The sequence below is a fragment of the Aptenodytes patagonicus genome, chromosome Z, assembly GCF_965638725.1.
Source record: "Aptenodytes patagonicus chromosome Z, bAptPat1.pri.cur, whole genome shotgun sequence".
In the NCBI taxonomy this organism is placed as follows: Eukaryota; Metazoa; Chordata; class Aves; order Sphenisciformes; family Spheniscidae; genus Aptenodytes; species Aptenodytes patagonicus.
Window position 1 is genome coordinate 88,622,698 of NC_134982.1, and position 22,981 is coordinate 88,645,678.

General features: G+C 47.4%; 1 protein-coding gene across 3 annotated transcripts in view; it reads right to left on the reverse strand.

Moving 5' to 3' along the window:
- The window catches only part of ELL2 (elongation factor for RNA polymerase II 2), a 44,814-nt gene extending 25,528 nt beyond the window's left edge, over nucleotides 1-19,286 (reverse strand). For 2 of the 3 annotated variants that reach the window (XM_076362380.1, XM_076362379.1), the window contains exons 1-2: nucleotides 19,155-19,286; nucleotides 8,043-8,090 (exon numbers count right to left, since the gene is read on the reverse strand). In XM_076362380.1, the coding sequence (XP_076218495.1) occupies nucleotides 8,043-8,090; nucleotides 19,155-19,283 (177 nt within the window). In that variant the 5' untranslated portion in view covers nucleotides 19,284-19,286. Of the gene's footprint in view, nucleotides 1-6,441; nucleotides 6,610-8,042; nucleotides 8,091-19,154 lie in introns of those variants that run through there. The other variant, XM_076362381.1, reaches the window with a different exon arrangement.
- Nucleotides 19,287-22,981: the final 3,695 nt, after the last annotated feature.

Sequence of the window (22,981 nt, forward strand, 5' to 3'; positions counted from 1 at the left end):
GAAGAGGGGCCCAAGAAAGCTGGGTAATATTCAAGGATCACCTCCTCCAAGCTCAGGAGCGATGCATCCCAACAAAGAGGCAGTCAGGCAAAAATGCCAGGAGGCCTGCATGGATGAACAAGGAGCTCCCAGACAAACTCAAACACAAAAAGGAAGCCAACAGAGGGTGGAAGCAAGGACAGGTAGCCTGGGAGGAATACAGAGAAATTGCCCGAGCAGCCGGGGATCGGGTTAGGAAAGCTAAAGCCCTGATAGAATTAAATTGGCCAGGGACACCGAGGGCAACAAGAAAAGCTTCTTCTATAGGTACATTGGGGATAAAAGGAAGAAAATGTGGGACCTCTCCGGAATGAAACAGGAGACCTGGTTACCCAGGATATGGAGAAAGCTGAGGTACTCAATGACTTTTTTGCCTCAGCCTTCACCAGCAAGTGCTCAAGCCACACCGCGCAAGCTGCAGAAGGCAAAGGCAGGGACTGGGAGAATGAAGAACGGCCCACTCAGGGAGTAGTAGAAGATCAGGTTTGAGACCATCTAAGGCACCTGAAGGTACGCAAGTCCATGGGACCCGATGAGATCCATCTGCAGGTCCTGAGGGAACTGGCGGATGAAGTTGCTAAGACACTATCCATCGTATCTGAGAAGTTGTGGCAGTTTGGTGAAGTTCCCACTGACTGGAAAAAAGGAAACACTGCACCCATTTTTAAAAAGGGAAAAAAGGAAGACCCGGGGAACTACAGGTCGGTCAGTCTCACCTCTGTGCCTGGGAAGACCATGGAACAGATCCTCCTGGAAGCTATGCTAAGGCCCATGGAGGACAGGGAGGTGATTCGAGAGAGCCAGCATGGCTTCACCAGGGGCAAGTCCTGCCTGACCAACCTAGTGGCCTTCTGTGATGGAGTGACTACATCAGTGGACATGGGAAGGGCCACAGATGTCGTCTGTCTGGACCTCTGTAAGGCTTTTGACACGGTCCCCCACAACATCCTTCTCTCTAAACTGGAGAGGTATGGATTTGATGGGTGGACTGTCCGGTGGGTGAGGAATTGGTTGGATGGTCACATCCAGAGGGTAGTGGTCAACGGCTCAATGTCTAGATGGAGACTGGTGACGAGCGGCGTCCCGCAGGGGTCTGTACTGGGACTGGTACTGTTTAATATCTTCATCAATGACACAGACAGTGGGATCGAGTGCACCTTCAGCAAGTTTGCAGATGACACCAAGCTGAGTGGTGCGGTCAACATGCCAGAGGGACGGGATGGCATCTGTACCATCACCCTCCTTCTTTCCTGTTTAGGAAAAAAAAAATTTAAAACAAACCCCTGTCTTTAGTGAATCCACTGATTAATAGACTTTGCCAAAGATGATGTGTGAAAAAGGTGGTGTCAGAAGCCACTGCAGAAGAGTTATTTTCCAGTTCTGGAAACTGAGTAATTGCTTGTTTAGCCTACAGAATTTGCATTATTTTAACAGAAGCACGCACAAAGTCTTACCATTAATGTCAAATGCATCTCTCTAGGCTAATGCAGATGCAGAAAGCCTATTTTCTACATCCATGCTGAAAAGATGGGAGTGGCTGAGTAGATCATTCTTAATTGATGGCAGCTGCAGGAAACTGTTTATGGAAGCTTAGAGTAGAGGCAGAAAGAGCAAATTTCATCTATGTTTGCATACAACTCAAAGACAAATTTAATCAACCCCGAGAATCTTCCCTCACTGGCAGATTTTTCACCTGAGTTATGTAGTGGATGATGAAAGCAGGAGGTCCCTTATCCCAAGTGCCTGAATCTCCAGCACTGATGTGACTTTTTAGGGGACAAATATTTGGAGAGACTTTAACAACATTAGTGTCAGTTTAATACAACAAGGTGTGCTCTTAAAACACAGCAAAGGTGACCTAACAGGTGGCTGCCAGCAAGAAGCCTGGCTCCACGAGCATGTTCCTGCTGCTTCCCCCGGGCCAGCCAGGGCATTTGACTGTGCCAGTCCCGCATGGATGCAGAGAGCTAGCCCTGCAGATAACTACAGAAGAAATTTAAAAAACAAAAAGAAAAAAGGTTTCTTCTAGGCCATCTTCATGAACAACATCACTGCAGCAAACGCCCAGCGATGGCATTCGCAGAAGGGTTCTCCTTTCCTAGAGCATCACTAGCTAAAACACAAACCAACAACTGCTTTGTGGCAGTTAGATTTAGCACCAGAGGGCAAAGAGGAGTGCAAGTACAGCAGTGCACAGGACAGTAAGGATACCAAACCTATTTATCTATACACACTGAAACTTATGAAGATGCTAGCTTGGATACGCTAAAGGAAATCCCAGGAAGGAAGGACTGAGTTGGTAGAGTCCTCTTGAATTTAAAAAAAAAAAAAGTCTTAGTACAGGATACAGAAAACAAAAGTGGAAGAACAGACGTTCTGTAGAGGTTGTCTTAAAGTTTTTATGCTTTTGAAGTTTGAAACATTAGGATAAAATGTTTTGGTTTTCTTACTGCAAGCTGTTCGGAAACAAAAGGATGCAGAGAGCACTTCTAGATCTTCTCAAATGAAAAAAAGCTTCCACCTTTAGGTAACAAAAAAAAGTCAAGACTCAAACTCGCATGAACTCTGGCATGCTCCGATCAAGTGGCTGTGCGACCCGGGGAAAGCCAGGCAGACGAGGCTATCAACAGAAGCGTGCTTTGTGGCACACAGGGGTACCCTGTTCCTGCCTCTCACCCCTCTGCAGGGGGAGTTTTCCTGGCAAAACCCAGGGCTGCAGGCCCTTAGGCATGCACCAGCACACTGGTCTGACATGCACGCAGAGCGGTGTGCTGTGCTTTGACCTGGCCCCGGTGCCACCGCCAGCCAGGCTGGAGCACTTCAGGACGAGTGTTGAGCGCTCTTGACCTTCTGCAGCCTACTTTAAAATGTAATTTTAAATTCTACATCCTCAAACTCGCTTGCAATTTCTTACTATCTAATGGATTTAGTAATAGAGAATATCCACTAGAACAACTCAGACCCTTGACTTTAATCCTTTCCTCGTGGTAACTGATTTCCAGATCTATCATTACCCTCTCTCACTCTGACATATCATCCTCAGTGGCTCTCTAATGCAAAAGTAGTTTCATAATTTTCTCCTGAAGCTCCTCACGGTGCGGACTCACTCCAATTTCTCTGGCTCATAGCTTTTTGTCACTTCTGTCCTCCTCTTTTCCAACATTCCCGCTGAAACCATGTGCAGTTATAGCACCCTCAATTCAGGCCAGATATATTTTCTCTCCAAGCCTGAATCACTTAATCTCTTCCCTTTCTGAACACAGCTACCCACTCTCTCCTCCTGTTCTTCCACAGGACAGCATCATGTCATCAGATTGACATGAGCACTGTATTTTTAGGTGCCTCCGCTCAGCAGATGTGCTCAAGTTCTTTCTCTTTTGTCTCTTCTCACAATTGTTCCAACCTTACCATCTCACCAGTGGTTTTCCCCCCAAAGCCTTACTTTTAAGGATAAGATTTGGTAGCTCACAAGCCTGAGCTGGAATCTGCTTCCTGCCCTGTGCGGGCATCCACACCAGTGCCCAGCTCACAGCATAAGCTTCTACAACAGGATTAAAGGATTTAAAAATTAACAGTTGCAGGGCCCTCAAAGTTAGGCTCCTAATATTTTTTTTGAGAGACATTTCCAATTAATCCATTTTCTAAGCTGAAGTTTACTCAGTTTCTTTAGAGCAACGCTTTATTTGCCAAGAGGCAAACCCCTGCTACTGGGGAAGGGCACTACTCTGCTCAGCAAGGACATTCTGCTGTGTTTCACATAACTTCCACTTTTACAAATCCCCAGAGGGACAATTTTTGCCATAGCATCATTTGGATCTTTGCTACAGTGGCTTCTGCCCAGGTAAGCTTGCTCCCAAGCTTAGAACTTTGCTCCCTTGTCTGCATTAATGCAGACGTCCAGCCTGCACCTTCAAGGAGACAAAAGTGCTCCAGAAACCTAGTCGACCAATTTGAAAATTCAAAAAACTGCTCTTAAGCATGAGAAAAATCTCAGCACTGATTTCTTTTGTTTTCATTTTAATACCGGCAGTCTTTTTTTGCAAAATGCTGTTTCCTTCAAGCACTGAACCTCCTCCTCCTTCGTTATAGCTACACTACAGAACATAAGTGGCCAATGTCCCTTTCAAAAAGCAAATTAAGATGCCTTTCTACAGAAATAATGTGACTACACATGGCTGCCTTGCAAAAAAATTTAAATATTTGACTACATAAAAACCATTTCAAATGTATAGATTTTACTGATTATGCTGACCTGTAGACAAATGGATAACCTTAAGGGAGAAGACTTGCTTTTAGTTTCAAGCTTCTCCCCCTCTCCTTCCTTTTTTCTCTCTGGCCTTTTTACTAGGAGCTTCATATTTGCTCCCCAAATCCACGCAGTTCACCTTTATGCACCAGTTCACCCGTTTGAACCCAAGCGCTGGGCACCGTGCTGGTTTCATTGCCACCCAGCACGAATTTGTCACCACCCTGCTGCAGAAGAGTTCCTCACTCAGGAGCTGCAACCGCTGTCCCCGACGCCCACGCTGCTGCACCTTCCTCCGGCGCAAGGACCAAAGGTTCGCACAGGGCCAGAGAGCAAGGCAGGCAACAACGGTCCCTAAACTGGAGCCGGAGGATTCAGCATGCTGCCCAAGTCCCCCAAACAGGCGACTGGTTTTGTGCACTTACGGGAGGCGGGCGAGATCGCGGTGGCTGCCCCCACGGCAGCTGGAGGCACGCGCGTCGCAGCGGGAGATGGGGGACACTGCCAGCTGCGGGTACGGCGCACGCTTCGCAAGTTTTGTCTCTATATAAGAAATGTACTTGCAAGTCGCAGGATGCAGCAGAGAAAGTTAAAAATACAGGAGGGGAAGCCACGGCAAGGAAAGCACGCTTGTTTAAAACTTGTTATCACTGCGGGAAGCACACTGGACTATAGACAGACTTTTTGTTTCTTTCCTTAAACGTATCCCTACTGCGTTACAAGTCAATTGCCAATATTCACATTCCTTAGGGCTATTGTATCTAGCACAGCTGCTACGTTCTCCAGGCTGCCTAGATGTACTCCAAAATGTTTAATTACAAGGTATCTCTTAAAAATTAATCTGTATCACCATAATGATCCATTTCTTGCAGTCCCTCGGTATCCTCCAGCTATCTCAAGCACCAGCAGACGTTATCGTCCAGACTGCTTGGAAGTATGATGTTCCAGGAGGAAAAGTTCTCCCTTCCAGGGGCCGACTTGTGCTTTGGTGCAAAAGTTTGTTTTAACAAATCACAGATATTTTATTAATTCACAAATCACAGAGTTCTTAGCTGTGTTTTGTGCAAACTGTTCCAGCGCTGTTTCAGTGGTTCTTGTACTGAAGAGCATCTGGAGGCTAACTACGCAGCACGCACAGATGATTTATTATCATATCGAATGCAAACCATCTTACTGCATCACCGGATTTGCTATTGCACCTTCTGAAACCATCTACATGCTTTCAACACTTTTCAGATCCCTTCAGAGCAACTCTACTGTACAACAGAAAAAAATTAAGCTTGCTTTTTTTTTCTAGCAAAGTGACAGCAGAACGCCTTTGACACCAATCTTAGCTTCTTGTTAAACATATACATGAAGTAAAAGCTCCTCCCTTGCCTCTTCTAGCATAAGGCTCCTCTTCTCAATTCCCATTTCTAACACAACTCTAGACCACCCCAAGTCAGAAAGCTCCTTTTATTTGTCCACTCCAGCCTTTCCCATCATCCATAGAGGACTGGGACTAGAGTGTATGTAACTGGAGATGGAATATTTAAAAAAAAACCCACCTTTTTTTTTAAATGCTAGTATTTTATCCTCAGCTGGGAGCTAGACAGTTGCCTGAATTGCAGAGCAAGTACTCTCAAGAGACAAACAAAACCACTATTTGTTTTCAGCAGCATTTAAAGAAACGTCTCACTGTGACAGGTAACCTGCAACGCCTTGGCACTGACGAACATGCCTTGAGCACTCTTCACTCTGGAAAGTCCAACTAGAAACCAGTCCAGAAGAGGAAAGAAGGCCTTTCATAGGGCCAGGTCAGTCCTCTGCCACGCAATTTGTGTACTCTGGAAACACTCAGAACATGGCTGCACAATATATAGAAATAACGAGCTAGCCATTTCCCTCCCGCCATACGTACAGTAGTAAATGTCCTATTTTAACTTACCATCTGCCTTAATGACCTTGAATTTCTGTCCCTATTGCGGACACTTAGGATCTAGGCATCTCCTGCAATAAATTCCTCAGTTTGCATTTCCTTAATTATGGACAGATTTAAAAGTACCGTAAGAGATTATTGCTTCTGCAGCAAGCAGGAAAGTAGCTCTAGATGCTTCCATCTCACAGAGCATGGCAGCAGATCTTACTGTTGAGTTTCATAATGAAAAAGCACATACCTGGATTAACTTTTTAATAGAAACAAGGGTGACACCACTGTAAGTTAACATCCGGCTCTTCAGCAGTCTTGTGACTCCCAGATTTTGACAGCTTTTGATAAAACCTCCAGTTTTTTTACAGATGAGAAATAAAGTCTCCCTCAGCCTAGTAACATCTCAAACCTCACCTACTACCGCTTTAAAGCTCTTCCTAGAGAAGATGAGAGAAAGCAGCACGTGAACTTTTGCAGAGAAAGAGAGGGTACAGGGTAGATAAAGCGTGCTGGTAATTTTTTTTTCACAGCGTACTACTTGCAGTACTTCACGCCAACAGCTAGGTTAATTATTTATACTCCGAGAGCTTATTTTGAACTCAGCTCCTGCTCCATCCCTTGCAGCGCTCGCACGCCTGCCACCACGACCCGTGGGTCAGGAAGGCAATTGGCAGGGCCGGCCGGTCCATTTTACTGGTTTACCTCCCAGCCAAATAAGCAAGTACGACTTCCCTCCTGATGGCAGCATGAATTCAAGTCAATCTCTGCTCCCAGCTGCTCTCTCCTGGTACAAATATTTTGGCTGACTGTCTTAACTAAGATGGTTATTCATTCTAGCAAGGAAATGCTTTTGCCAGTGTAGTTTAAATATTTGCCAGTATAGCTTAAATTGCAAATAAGCTGTAACAAGAAAGCATTTGCTTACAAGCGCAGTGTTACGAAACTTTTGTCTGCCCAAGTAGCTTTGTTATAGACATGATTCTCCCAGCAGTTGAGTACTGTTCAGCCAAACCGACACTGGACCAGGACTGTAGTCTCACACCGTCGGGCAGCAGTACCTCCTCACACCAGCATAAAGACCTTACCCGTCCTTCTCTCATCCCTCCCCGGCTATCTCTACACAAGCACCGCACAGCTACATGGAAAACTGGGTCAGTTAATGGATCTGAATTAAAGCTAACAGCATAAAAGGCACAATCCATACTTCAGTCTTTAAAAATGAGTCTTCAGCCATCCCTTAAAGTTTAAATATTAAACCCAAAATCTTAAATCATTCTACTTAGAGATCATAGCCTGTATTTAATTTTACCTTCACCTTTAGTTCTCCAATTTGCACCGATTGTTTAACAGAAGCTGTGGCCTTTAGGAGGCCACATTTCCTCATATTTTCCTTACTCTTCAACAGGCTTGAAATACTCTGCTTTATTAGAGTTTCAGAAAAGGGTCAAGAACCATCAGTAGTCTGTGGTATGCAAAACCCCACCCCTCAAAACTGCAGTTCTGCTTCACAGCTTGAAACCAACCGCTTAAAGTCCATTTTAAAATATTAAATTTGCACTGCTCAGTTGATGACTTACAAGTTATTCCCATAGCTTTCAAATTTAGGCTAAAAGGTGACAAAAGCAAGATAAAAAAGAAGCATACCTAAAGCATGATTCTCTACCACTTTCAGCTACAACTCAAGTAAATATACAATCATTCTCACAGAAACATATCTGGCATTAAGTAGATCTTAAGAATGTCTGTAGAATTATTATTTTTTTTTTAATAAGTGAAAGTGGTTAATCTATTTATTAATAGTGGTTAATGCATTTATTTTCCAATATAACAAGAGTACAAGATACTTACCCCTTGGGATCCTTGAAACTGAATTAAAGGTTGAGAAGAAACACGATCCTATGAGAGAAAGAAAATAAGGAGAATGTAAGTAAAATGACAAACGTCCGTGCTCCGGCAGAGGTTATTTTGCTGCAGAAAGAGAAGGTGGATGCACCCACAGCAAACCGGAGGGCTCCTTGCACCTGTACCATGATGCAGACCCCGCCGGGCAGCAGCGGCCAGGGCTCCGGCAGCAGGTCCAGGCTCCTCGCAGCACCCAGGGTTTCCTCCACTCCGCACTGAGAAGCCCGAGAGCTGGCGCTTTATCGCGCTCAGCAAGGACACCAGGGTGCCATGGGGAGTCCGAGAAAGTTGTACAATAGTATTTGCTGGCACGGAAAGGAAAAACAACCCCTCCTCTGCCCAAAGTACTATTGAATGTGGGAGTCCAAAACGGCGTGCTTTCCCCCTCCCAAGCCCTGCCCTGCTGCCCGGTCGCTTACGGATTGGGATTCACTTCATTGCTGAAAAGACTATTCAGTGACACCATTTTTACATGTACTTGAGTTCTGGGTATCAGCTCGAATTGCGTGATTAACACAGGCAACTGCCTACTTGAAAAGTCTCGATAACGATGGCTTTCCTCGTTAGGACAATGCTCAGGCCCCCATTGCTTCCCACTGTCACAAATGACCTGCTCTTTGCCCGGACCTCCATGCACACACCAGTACTGCCAGGAGCACTTGCAACGCTGGAAACCAAGCATCCCACCACAGCACCTTTCGTGCTGCTCTCAGCAGCACGGACAGCCCATCTGTCCTCAGGAAGGCAAGGAATAGCACCCCTCTTCTGCTCTTACACTCTTAAGCTAATTAACCTCAGCTAGCACGTGTCTTAAAGATGGAAAGAGATTCAGTACGATCAAACTGGCTCCAAAAAACTTCCGAGCTCCCCCAAACAATCCTCACTCCTTCAGCTATATATCTGCCAAGGGAAATAGGCAATATGGCCAAAAATAACAAAAGCCACCTGCACCTTGTCTCTATAATTTCATGGCACCACGCGCAGCCTGTTCCTGACCTGCGAGGATGGAAGTGTCCTGCACTGCTTCTGTGCTGACACTGCAGTCCATGAAGACTTGCAAATGTTAAGGGGAAAAAAAAAAAAAAATCAAGGAGTTTGCTAGTTGGAAACTACTTTTCTCTGTCACAAGCTGGCGTCTGGTGAGATCTGCTCCTCGACGCAGCCCCAACAGCAACACCACCAGTGCCAGCAGGAGCCCACTGATAAGAACATCCCATTTTAGCAGCAATGCTGACTTTGCTCAGCTTTACTGAATCCTGAAATTACGCTGCTGGACACAAAAACATAGGGCAGCTATGCTGACTAGCTCAATTTACTAGGCTTTGTCCACAGGGTGTTACAGGGAGTTTGCCAACCCACTGCAAACACTTACGCTAAACAAGTTGCACCGAAGGATGAAATCCTAATGAATACAGACTTTATTCCAGCAAAAGCAGGAGCTTATGGACTTAAAATTTAAGTGCCATTCAGGCACATTCAGGACTCAGCATCACTGGAAAGGCAAGTTAGGTCCGTCTCCTGTCCTCTCCTCCCTCCAGGCACAGATTCCTCCTCCTTCACTCGCACTTGTTTCACTCTTTTGCAATAAAATCCACCTCACTCATCCAGCAGAAAACTCCCCACGCTGGGCTTGGCAATGAGCTGATGCCGCTTGTGCGGGTGTCAGCGAGCACTGGAGCCGGCAGCGAGCAGGCAGCAGGAGTGCGTGACTAAGCCAAGCCTCACCGGTGCTCAACATCACCTGTGAGCATCACCCAATGCCGCAAAATCCTGGAGAGGGGCTCAGGCAGAAACAATACCACTGGAGAGCTGGAGTTCCCAAACAAATTTGCGGTGGGGTCTTTAAAAACGACTATGCTTGTTTTTCCACGATCGGAGGCTTATACAGTATCTCAAGTTACACAGCAGCCAACAACACGTACAACCTTAAGCCCTGAAATGGCTCGCTGCAAATTTGTCTGCTCCACAAGTCTTCCAACTTAAAGCCAGAAAGTTTTAGAAGTGAGCTGGGATTATTAACATACCTATCTGCCTATCCAGCACATACAAGTAAACTCATTTAAAAAAACACAGTGGGCTACATATGCAAAGTCCAGCACACAGTTATGAATCCTAACGCTTGTCGGAGGTTTTCCAGAAGGAAGTTTAGTGCTCTACACAGAAATTAACATATGAAGGCACTTCACAAAACACCAAGCCACACAGGCAATGCCATGATTGCGTAGGACCATGCAGCAGCCATCACCTTCTTACAGTGGCTCACAGAATTTGACACGAGCTGGTTTTTGATCCGGAGAAACCATGCTGCTTCACCGGCCACCTCCTCTACTGCAGCATAAGGAAATGCCATAAAAAAAATACAAATTTAGCAGGGCATCAAGTAGAAAGGTCTCACCTACCTGCCGGCAGGTGGTCTGGAGTGGCAGGCTGCTGCACGGGGACCGAGGCAGAGGACCTTGGCTCTCCAGCCAAACATTATGTCACCCCGGTGTGTCCAACGAGCCAAGCCCTTTGAACAGCCACCACATGGACCTCAGGCTTCAAGCACAGACGTGGGAACCACTTCTCCAAACGCCTCTTCCCTCTGTTCCCCCAGGATCACCAGTTTTCCTGCATTTCTATTCTTGCAGCAAAGAGCATGAAGTTTTGGAAAAGTGGCTCTCTGCGGGAGCCCAGGAGTCCCACCACACTCCCATGCCCATTCCCCTCCCACCTCCCCACCACCCGCCCTTGTCAGGAGTGTTAGAGCGTGCATCCCTCATTAGCCCTGTTCTGCATCCATACACACACTTGCTGTCCACGGATGAGTCTAGTCCCTGTCTGAACCCCCTGATATTGCCTGCCTCCAGCCTCCTATGACAGCACGGTGCAGTAGTCCACCATCCAACAGGTGAACAGACCCACCTGCTTTACTTTAATCTGCTGGTTCCATCAAGTGCCCTCTCACTCTAGTATTGCAAGATAAGAGCGGTATCAGCTCTACCGTCACGTCACCTCCAATTCCCCAAGCTGCAGCCCCGTATCCTTCACTCCCCAGTGGAGAGCCCCAGCCTCCACGGCCTCTCCTCGCATGGCAGCTGCTACAGCTGGAGAGAGCGAGCAGAGGACAGCTCTCCCGCCTCGCCTCCCTCACAAACCAGGATTGCACAGGGGACTCGAAATGTGGGTGCCCAAGAGCTTTACATGGTGCAGAAGGAACCCTTTGCATCACCCTTAATGCCCTCCCAGATGGTGCCCAGCTGCTTGCTAGATTTTCTGGCTGCTGATGCACACTGAATGAATGCTTTCCAAGGACTGGAAATTGCGACTCCAAGATCTCTCATTTTGTAGTTGCAACTGCCTATTCCAAGTCTCATGTCATGCAGAGCTTATTTTCCCCCCACGTTACTTTACCTACGGTGAAAACCATATGCCACTTTTTTTGCCACCGATCCAGATTAGCAAGGTCTTTCCAGAGCTCCTCAGCATCACTTCCTGATCACCTGAAAAACCTGAGCATCACTTCCAAGCTTTGACATCTCAATATCTTCTCCAGGCCATCGCCAAATATGTTAAGTGAAACTGGCTCCAGGACTGACATCTGGGAAATCAGAGGTGGACTCGCTTCCTCCCTGAAGAGCCACCACTAAGACAGAACCGTTTCCGCACATCATTCCTCCGGTGCCGATATGACCAGCATCACCGCTCACCTAGCGTGTGAGCTGAGCCCTCCTCCCCATCCGCACTCACCAGTTTGGCCAGTTCAGCCCAAAACTTCTGGAACGGCGCAAACTTGAAAACCCTATGATCCCACACCCGGGGCATAAACTCCAGAGTCCCACCTAGTTAATCCAAGGAAGCGATCCTGGAAAAACTGTTAGCACCCGGAACAGCCGGAGCAACGTGCGCATCACCTCTCTGAAGAGTAGGAATAATCAGGCATCGTCTCAGCTGAAAACCAAGCTACAAACAGCTCCAGGCACACTTCACTTCAGCAATTACTCTTTATTTGCATCTGAAGCTTTTATTTAAGATAAGGAATAAGTTCTCCTCCACAGGACTGCTTAAAAAAAATATTAGCTAGAGGAGCTGTGACATTCAGGTCTTAAACCTCTAATTTGGGGGGCAAAACCTCAAGAACTAGCTGGCTTGTCTTCTCCAGGTTCACTGTTTTGCTTAATAGTCTTTGCGCAGGGACTGTGTCTGCTCGCAAGACTCAAGATCTGCGCGCACACACGGCACACTGCAAATAACTCAGATATTTATAAGGCACCACCCTTGTACATGAAGCTAATTATCTACTGTTTTTCAGGCACGTTGACTCAGAGTGAGCAGAAGATGCCTTCGTATCAGCACATTAAAAATTATCGAGATGTATGAAAAATTTTATTATACATCATGATCTCTAAAGAGATGTATTACATGTATTATGTAGAAGGAGGCTGGGAGAAGATACCAGTGCTCTCTAGCAATGCCAGCCTAAGGGTTTCCCCAATCCCCTCCTCCTCCTCCTTCCGGCAGGTTCTCTTCCCTGCCTCGGGGCTTACAGCTGCCCACTGAGCCGAAAAAGTTTTGTCAATTCAGAGCATGGCCGCGTATCAGCACAACTTACGCTGAGGAATTATAGAGGTATCCTCGCAAGGAGAAGACAAAGCATTTGGAAGGAAAGACTACCTGCACTGATAAAGTCCATCAGATTACTACAGACAGCGTACCGCTGCCATGGAGGATCCCTCCTTACGCACACACTCCAGCGAGTGCATCAGTCACATCATGCTTACCAATGGCTGCAAGGACCGAGGAACCGAAGCAGCCAGCCAGGCTGCACTTAACGACATTCAGCTCGCCAACTCTGACCTCCAAACCTGTAATATATTGCAACAACCATGTTGTGGGTTGGTGGAGCCATTTTGATACATGGATATGGAGATACAACAGGAATTTAGCCTCCTTTGGTGTATCCATTCTGATTAGTTTTGGAGTTACATTGTTTTGGTGGTGGTTTGTTGGGTTTTTTTTAAATATACAATGTCTTCACACAATCTGGACAGCGCTCAGTAAGCAGAAAAACCCAAACCATTAAAAAAACCTTAGCACATGGCTCCACAACTTGGCTACTATACAAACCTTAGAGACACGGCACTCATTGTTATACCAAGAGTACTTCACAAATACCGGTGCATTTATCCTCCTATTCACCATAAGCGGGCATTACTACCGTTTTACAAGCAGTAACAGAAAGAGATGATTACGATCTGCATTACCTGGTAGTTTTGGGTGTCAGATGTGAAAAATCCAACTTCTGATTTTGACTGAGACTCGTTGGCACTTGATATTCTCACCTGTAGCTCCTGGTTCCCTTCACTGTACCCGTGACCAGGGCACAGCAGTCTACACGGGGGATGCTGCCAAAAGAAGCACTCGACCACCCGGTGCCAAAACCAGACTGCCAGCACTGGCACTGGGACAAGGTAAGCAGAAGCAGCGTGCAGATGCAGATGGGAATGGGCCTCCCTGGTGCATCTCATCAGCTCGCTCCATCTCCTGCAGCTACAGCACTGATGTTGCAGCCCTGGGGCCAGACAGGAGCAGCCTCAGGAGAGGGAAAGTGGTGGAGGTGCTGGCTCAGAAGGTGGGACTGCCCTTCCTAGGGAAGCTGACAAACAGGTCTACTCAGCTGCACTGGAAAACAAAGTTGTATTCTTGCTGCAAGGCCATCAACTGCTCAACAGCCCACGGTGCCTGAAAGAGGAAGGTCTGGCTCCTTTCTCTACCTGTTCCCTCCAGCACTTGTGGGTCTCTTCCATAACCTCATTCAACTCACTAACCTAGAAGAAGACATTCCCAAAAAATAGTTAAATGGGTAGTTTTCTCCAATGGAAAGAAGTGGAATAGGACTTTCCCCTTTCAGGAGTCATGAAACCCCAGATCAGTTCAAGCCACCTCAAAATTTGACTCTGGACGTTCAGCTCAGTTGTGTCTCTAGTGATTACCTGTGCAGGGTGCAGGCAAGGCACTACGGTCAAGCCATCATGTTTACTAGGACAGTGTTTAACTGCCCTAAGTTCTTCCTGCAGTCCCATGTCTCATCAGCCACAACCTTCTGACATCTGAAACAGGATACACATCTTAGTCACTTCATACCAGACCTCTGATTTATCCAGGGCACAGTCCCATGCGCTAGACGAGGTAGGAATTCTGCAGGAAAGTAATGCATTGATACCACTGGAAGAACTACAGCTACCACCCAGCTACCCCAAAGAAACTGTAGGGATTAAGATTTTTTTTCCCCACTAACAGATTTGTTTGAAATCGGACTCAGAAGTTAACGACAACACAAAAACACACAGAGTGACGCCACCCAGGCCTTGCTGCCATAAGAAAACAGGATCAAAAGAGCTTGCAATCAACCAGTCATTGATAAAAGTGCATTTATAATGAATATGTGCATTGCTCAAATTTATTACCTCTGCATTATCAGTTACATCATACATTAAGATACATGCAATCTTAGATTTCAAGAAATCAGACGAAAATAGACACACAAGTTATCATCAACTCTCCATCAGTATATTTAGACTGGCAACCTGAAGGCAAAAACACAGAGATGTCACACAGGCACATCCCGTCTTTTGCACGAAGTGGACATCACCCCCCTGCAGTTTGGATTTTGGTGGCAAACATGCTAGTGGCAGATTTTCATTTATGTGCCGACAGCAGAATGGAATGACTTGGGCTCTCCCGGCTCCACTGTAGGATCTGGAAGTGCCCTGCAGGAACCAGACTCTCCTGCACGCTCCTATTCCTAGGATGATCTTCAGTCTCTTCCCTCAACCTCTTCCACCCAAGCTTGTGTTCACTGCTAATTCACTTCACCCCATTCCCTTCCCTGGGAGATGGGAGGGACGACAACCAGCCCACCTCAGCCCTTGGCTGTCCACTCAGAGCTCCTAATAATTCCTGCTCCCAGTCTTCTCCATCACTCCCAGTTAACCCCAGTCTGCTTTTCTCCTTTCCTAGGGCTTATCTTCCCAGTCTTCTTATGTCATAGAATCATTAAGGTCGGAAAAGACCTCTAAGATCATCGAGTCCAACCATTGACCCAACACCACCATGGCCCACTAAACCATGTCCCTAAGTGCCTCATCGACATGTCTTTTAAATACCTCCAGGGACGGGGACTCCACCACTTCCCTGGGCAGCCTGTTCCAATGTTTAACCACTCTTTCAGTAAAGAAGTTTTAATTTCATCACCTTTAGTTCCCCCCCTCCAGCCAAGTCCCACATGGTTAACTCCCCAGCTGCTCATCTAGGGTACTATCTCCCCACCGCAGGTGCCAGAGCCCATCCTTATACACCTTAATCTAAATCCAGCGCAGCTGTGGGGACATGCAAGCTACAGTTTTGAGAAGACTAACAAGGTGTCCACCTTAGAGCTGACCTCAAAAGCAGAAAAGCAAAACTTAAGATATCTGCCCCATCTGCGAGCAGAATCACATCCTCATTCCCGGCAGGACACCACCAGAGCTCCCTAAAAGGCCAAACCTGTCAAACAAATGAGTTTCCTAACCCCCCGCCCAAACCCTGGCCATCTGAGGCAGATACAAGCCATGGGAAAATTCAACCCGGGTAAATGAAATATGGCAGAGCCCTGTGACTCCATTTCAATTGCTTAGAGTGGGGGAACATCAGGCAAAGATCACGTTTCATACGCTTACTGACTCAGCAGCTCTGCAGCTGGAACATCCCAATGGCTGTTTGAAGAATAAAAATGTAAATGCAAAACAGATTCCTAAGAGTCACAATTATCCTTTGGTTTGAAAAGCTCAGATTTTACAGGCCAAAACCTTTGCGTTAACAGCATGCAGAATAAAATATATACCTCCGGATGCTTTTACCTGGAGAAGCACAGCTGAAACATGACTGTAGACAGACATTAATCCTGCAAAAAGCCATACCAGTTGAAGGCAGCGCTGTCCCTACTGCTCTGCAGACACTACTCAATGCAGCGTTCTCTGATCGCTTCAAGAGCAGTCAGCAGATTAGGTCAGGCCACCACCAGCAAGAGTGAAATTATATGCTGTAGCCAAGCCAGATGAGAGGGTCCATGCACACCAAGGTAAAACAACTCCATTTCTCTTTAACCTGTTCTCTTTATACTGCTTCTGAGGATCACATAGTAAGCCAACTTTACAGCTAAGCCAGAAAAAAGTAATTTTTTTTTTTTTCCAGGCTAAGTTTCTGCACAGAGGGTGGAGTTCCATGCTATAACTTGAGCTAATCTAATCAGTTAGCTGCCACTGAAAAAGGGAGGTTCTGCTCCCACTGCTTATCCTGGCCACGTGCTCTCTGTGCCCTCCCACCACGTTAGCTCTCATGCTTCTCCATCCAGCACTAAACCAGTGTGGAAAAAAAAATAAAAGAATCCCACAACTAAATAAATTGGTTCAAAAAAGTCCCAGAGGGCAATATGAGGGATGGAGGGAGGTGATGTACCAGGGCCAGCAAAGCTGCGTCCAGCAGCAGCGAGATGCCAGAGCAGCTGAGCCCCGGAGCGTGGTCCCACTGGCAGGCACGGCTCTGCCTGAGGTGGGCAGGGACCGCTCAGCCTTGCTTTTAGAGCAGGACCCCGGACACCCTGCCGGCATATGGGCCACAGATACTGCACCAGGGCAAGTCATCCCGCACTTCTCGCTGCTCTCGCCTGTGGAGCAGCTGCAACTCTGGCCTCTGAGGGCAACACGTGGCGCTTAACTAAAGCCAGAGTATTACTGCCTGCTAAACAGAACTTGATTTAAAAAAAAATTAGCCATGCTTTAAATTAATACTGCCACAGATGACGCTCAAAGATCTTAAAGCATGCTGCTCAATATTGTCAAAGGAAATCTAGGCAGGAAGAATGTCCTCCATCATCTGAATCCGGTCTACCACAGGCCATGATGATGGAGCACATAAAGTGAGCAGGGAATCAGGATTTGTCCTCACCTATACTAAGCTGCAGAGATCAGGCCTGCCAAAGAGGCACAATCTCTATTCTGTATTTCTGAAGGTGGAGGTGAAGTTAGGTGTTTTTAATGCAAGAATTTAAGAGTCTTTCGAGTTTTCTTTAAGAGGTAACAACAAGGAGCAAGTGCTTCATTCTTTATGCAGACTGTTTAAATCTGAACGTTAAGCAACTAAGTATACAGAGCCTGATTACATGCTGCCTAGGTTCTACAGGTGATGGGATAAGTAGGTCATTGAAGGGTTATCCTGATTTCTCACCTCTACACGCTTTCTGCGATATTACTTGTGTTACACAGATAAGATCTTCCAGCACAGAACAGAGGCAGCAGCAGAGCTGTAGGTTACCTTCCTTGCATTCCCAAGTTCTCGGAAATGCTGATTTTAAGCCTTCACTGCAAATTTTTCAGTTGCACAGTCAGAACTGAAATGGGTCAGCAACGTAGCTGAGCATTAAGCTAGAGAGAAGGAAGGTATCACCAGCTACAGACCATCAATCCTGTCCTCCTCAGGCACCAGACAGACATGTGAGCTAGCAGATCACAACCGGACCTATGTTAAAATGGAGACAACAGAAAAAGATAGTTTCTTCTCCATCCCTCATTCCTCCCCCTGATGTCGGTATTCTTGTCAAATATTAACAAAACAAACCAAAAAGCATCTGCAATAAGGTAACTCTGAGGATCACTTCCTGAACAGTGCCACAGGAGGTTTTTCTGCCAGCGCAAAAGTTAGAAATGTGTAGTTTAAAAGATGACCCTTTCTAAACCCAGAAATTCCAGAGGCTAGAATAACAAAGCTTGAAGTTTTTATGTTCCATTATTCTTCCGCTTGCCACTGCTCAAATGGCACATGCAAACTCCAGCAGGACCAGATTATGGAAAGCAGACCCACAGGAAGAGTTGGAGTCTCATTTACAGTTAGGGAGGTGAAGAAATAGTGAAATAGGGAAAAGAATTTCAATTATTTTCTTGATCATGATGACCACACATAGCTCTTTCTTCAGTTTGCAATATCCTGATGATTAGGCATGTATTACTCATTTTTCGTGCAATATTACATTAACTTGGAAATTGATCCTGATTTAGAAAAAACACAGGTAAATAATTTACCCAAGTTGTTTCATAAATCAGAAATAATTAAACCTCTTCCAAGATGTATTTACCTGCAGTAGAGAAAGCAGTTTTATTACCATCAGCACAATTTCCAACTTGTCATGCGTTCGAACACGCAGAAGCGTCCGATTTCAAACTGCAACATCACATATCGCACTTCCACAAGGCGCACGCAACCTCTCGGGATCTCCGCTCCCAATTACAGCGTGAAATACCCAAGATGAGGACTTCAGCTCCTCGACGCTCGGCTCCCATCGCAAGGGAAGCGCTCCGATCCGAGAAGCGTGTCCCACTGGCCGCGGGACGGCATCCTTTCTTGAGAGCACAGAACCCGTTCGTCCCGGATTAACGACTTCAGATTACCTGTAAGGATCCCGGCACCATGAAACGCGGCTGCAGCTGAGAACATCAAATACCTGAGTCACTTTTAAAGACGGCACGGACGCACGCCGGCTTCAAGCCTTTTGCAGCCCTACACAAGTCCCCGCCGTTGCCGTGACAGCACGGCAGCGCTTGGCAAACGCTCGCGTACATAACGTATAGCGATAAATTCATTAATTTTAGCCAGGAGGCATGCCGAAGCGCCGCTGAAAGTTTACGAAGTGTCACAGCGCACGGAACATGCAACAACCTCCAACTTCCACCGGGCGCTTCGGACCCGTCCGCCGTGGGCCGCCATCCACCGCGACGGCTGCGTCCCGGGGAGCCCACGGAGCACGAGTGGGGACCCAGCGCTGCCCAGCGGGTCCCCCGGGGGGGGGGGTGGCCGCGGCACCTGCACACCCGCCACCGCGGATATTGCGGGAGGGACCCCGCGGGAGACGGGAACGGGGGGGCGGGGGGCGGCCGAGGCTACCCGGCGAGCCCCACGCGGGGATGCACGCACCGAAAACACGATACCCGCCCCCCCCCGGTGTAAACCCGCAGAGCCCAGCGACCGGCCGCGCCCCCCGCCCCTCACCTTGCAGCCCTGGTAGCTCTCCAGCGCCCGCACGGCGGTCTCCGTCAGCTTGACGTGCAGCACCGTGACGTTCGGCGCCTCTCTCCCGCAGGACACGCCGTACCGCTCCCCCTCCCGCAGCTCCGCCATCTTACGCGCCCCTCAGCCGCTGCCGCTGCCGCTGCCGCTGCCGCTGCCGCCGCCGCCGCCGCCGCCGGCCGCTACGGCCATCCCGCCGCCGCCGACCCCGCCGCGCGCAGCCGCGTCGCACCCATTGGCCCAGCGGGGGCGGAGCCCCCGGTGAGGGGCGGGGCCGGCGCGCGACGTCACTGTGGGCGTTCAACGGCGGCGGGCGGGGCGGGGCGGGGCGGGGCGGGGCGGCAGCGCCTCACGGCCGGCGGGAGGGGGCGTCGGGAGCGGCGTCGGGAGCGGGCGCCCGGGCGGGTTTTAAGCAGGAATCATAGAATCATAGAATCATTGAGGTTGGAAAAGACCTCTAAGATCATAGAGTCCAACCGTCGACCCAACACCGCCATGCCCACTAAACCATGTCCCTAAGCGCCGCATCTACACGTCTTTTAAACACCTCCAGGGATGGGGACTCAACCACTTCCCTGGGCAGCCTGTTCCAATGTTTCACCACTCTTTCAGGAAAGAAGTTTTTCCTCACGTCCAATCTAAACCTCCCCTGGCACAACTTGAGGCCGTTTCCTCTCGTCCGATCGCTTGTTACTTGGGAGAAGAGACCGACACCCACCTCGCTACAACCTCCTTGCAGGTGGTTGTAGAGAGCGATGAGGTCTCCCCTCAGCCTCCTTTTCTCCAGGCTAAACAACCCCAGTTCCCTCAGCCGCTCCTCATCAGACTTGTTCTCCAGACCCCTCACCAGCCTCGTTGCCCTTCTCTGGACACGCTCCAGCACCTCGACGTCCTTCTTGGAGTGAGGGGCCCAGTGGCCCCTGAGGTGGCTGTGTTTAGTGAGGGCGCCGCTCCGCTGATGGGTGCCCTGAAGGCCTCCGGGGCCCGGCTGGCCGCCCCCCCGCCGAGGCCCGCTCCCTCCCCGCGGGGCCTGAGCTGGAGGACGGGGAGCCTGGGGGCGTACGCTGCGCCAGGCTGCCCCGGCCCTGAAAACGTTCGCCGGCGTACGTGCAAACATCGGGAGAGACGCTGCCCCACGCGTTTGGTGCACATCACCCTGTAAGGAAGGGTGCTGGTACCTCGGGGTCGGTTTGCCAGCTTTACCTGCTGTACCACTATCGCTAATTACTGCTTTTTTTTTAAAAAAAAAGAGTACACTGGCCATTCAAATTGTTGAAGCAGCTTTCTAGTGTGAGTCAAGGATAACTGAGTGCTTCTGCAGAAAGCCGCTCTGCTTTATTGTCCCGTAGGTAAAGGAGCAGCTTAGTACCGCTAACCAGAACAGCAACGTGGAGCCTTCCTAGCACAGGCCAGTCCTAACTTGGGTAAGTCAGTCTGTGAGGATTAGTGCAGGTGCCTGATCATTCAGATTTCATCTATTTGACAAAATCTTCCCGGGTCTTCTCTCACCCCGTCGCATCCTAAAAAGAGGCAAGCCAACAGCATCCACAGGCTCCCATGTGCTCTGCAGGAGGAGCTGGCGTGAAAGAGCGATCGGTTTAGCACTGACCGAAATTACAGGCTGATAGTTCTGCTGACTGCAGGTTGCCATTTAAGTTACCTACATCCATGGAAAATATTTTATAGGCAGCTTAAAATAGTTTTACTTTCATTTTCCCCCTACCCAATCTTACTCCTGCTCTACGATTCATCTCAGTCAGCTGGCACCAAAAAACACTTGTCCAGACTTTACAGGGTTGGGGTTTAAAAGCATGCTATTTGAAATGTGTTGACTATTATCTTCCAAAGCACATTTTTCATGTCAGGAATTAAAATCTTGTCTTTACCTTTGAGGCCGTGTCCATATCTGCCCTGGTCTGGTCTCCTGGCTGCCGTGCTCAGATTATAATTTACTGTTTCGGTTTTCATCTCCACCAGTTTTGTTCTTTTCCTCCACTAGTAGTTGCTCTGTCTTCTGTACTGCGCTAGACCAAAATATCTTCCTGATACACACACACACACATTTATGTATATATATATACACCCTCATATATGCATACATATGTATCTATGTACTATGCATACATATATATATGTACGTGTGTGTGTGTATATGTATACACCCTCATACAGCCCCCTTTCTTCAGGTTATTTCTCAATATATACCTGTTTAGCTTCACTGTTTTGTGATGATTATTTCCTGGCCAAACTAAGCAAATAAAATATATAAGAAGAAGAAAGCTAATGGTAACAATCTCTTGACCATATAATGCATAACTCTATCCATACTGTGTCATTTCTTATTTAGGGAAGGCTTGAGTAAGTCCTATAAATGTTATACCTATAGGTGTGTCTATGCAATATCCTGTTGCAATCAAGGTTGCCTGTATACGTTTCTTTGCATGACTGGTTCTCTGGAATGTGAATCTTTCTTAATATGACTACTTTATTATATAAATAACAACATCTTGGGGACCAATAGGGTATGGAGAGCAGATATCAGTGATTTCTTCAAAACGCCTCGATGTGTAGGTCCTGAAGTTTTCACCAGGTCATAATATATGCAGCAAGTGGTAATGCAGAGTCTGTACAAAAATAAAGACAAGAAAGTAGAAGGAAAAATGTTTGTATGAGCGCCTTGAAGAGATTTCATGCTTTTAGTGAGCCAGTGCATTCATCCTCCTCCTCCTCTGAGCTCTCTGTTGCCTTAACACATTCTGCCATTGCTCAGCCCTTTAGAGAGTTTTTTGCTTTCCTTCTGTTTGGGGTTTTTTGGGGTGTGTGTGGTGCATATAATAATTTTTTCTGTATTTTCAGATATCAGGTGAACAAAAAACTGAGAATAGAGCAGTCTGCTTCAGCTCCCAACTTTGAGACTTTTCCATCCGTTTCCCCTTTAGTAAGCTCCCAAACACATCACCACAGGAACAAGGCGGCAGATCCTCTCCCCCGCCAACAGCCCCACGAAAAGCAGAGGGAACCTCGTCTGCGAGACACGCAACCAGGAGCTTTAGTAAAACAAGCCAAAGGAAAGTAGTGGAAAAATAAACACCTTCAGCAATTGCAAAAGCAAAGCCTAATTTACGCTCACTTCACTCGCTTGCAGATTTTCTTTCTGCTGTTTTCATATGTGAGAACATGCGGAGTGTAAATAATCTTTTGTAGGAAATGAAACATTTCTGGTCATTCAGTTAACTTAGGATCTGGTCCAGCTCCTGTTATTATCAGGATCAAAGTGAACAAGGATACAATATGAGAACTGCAAAAAAACAATGGACAGCTTACCAGGTTGATGACAGTATCGCAGCTCGCTCTTTGGTTTTACAAAGTGAGTTCGTAGGCCCTATTCCTGAAAACAGCCCCCAGAAGAAAACCCTGCCTGCATCCCACAGGAGTCAACAGCCTCGCATTCTCCGTGCTGCAGATTTTTGGGTCTTGAGGGCTTGTCTATATAGGGAAGAACCTGTGGTCTTGTCAATGTATGAAGTTGCACCTTTTTAATTAAAGGTGTGATTGCATGCTGAGCTACTTAAACTGGTGCAGCTTTGTAAGTGGACACCTTTAGGCTAATGACAGAGGTTTCTTTCACAGTAAATTGTTTAAGCTTATCTTGCAAAAATGAATTAAGAAATGTTGGCACAAACTGCTTTAGTGGGAAATGATAAGTGAAATAATTTCTTCCACCGGCACAGGTAGATATGGAAGAGGGTGCTTTTTTTTCACTTGTTTAAAGTGCAAATTCTGTGCTCCGATGAGCTTTAACATTTGTG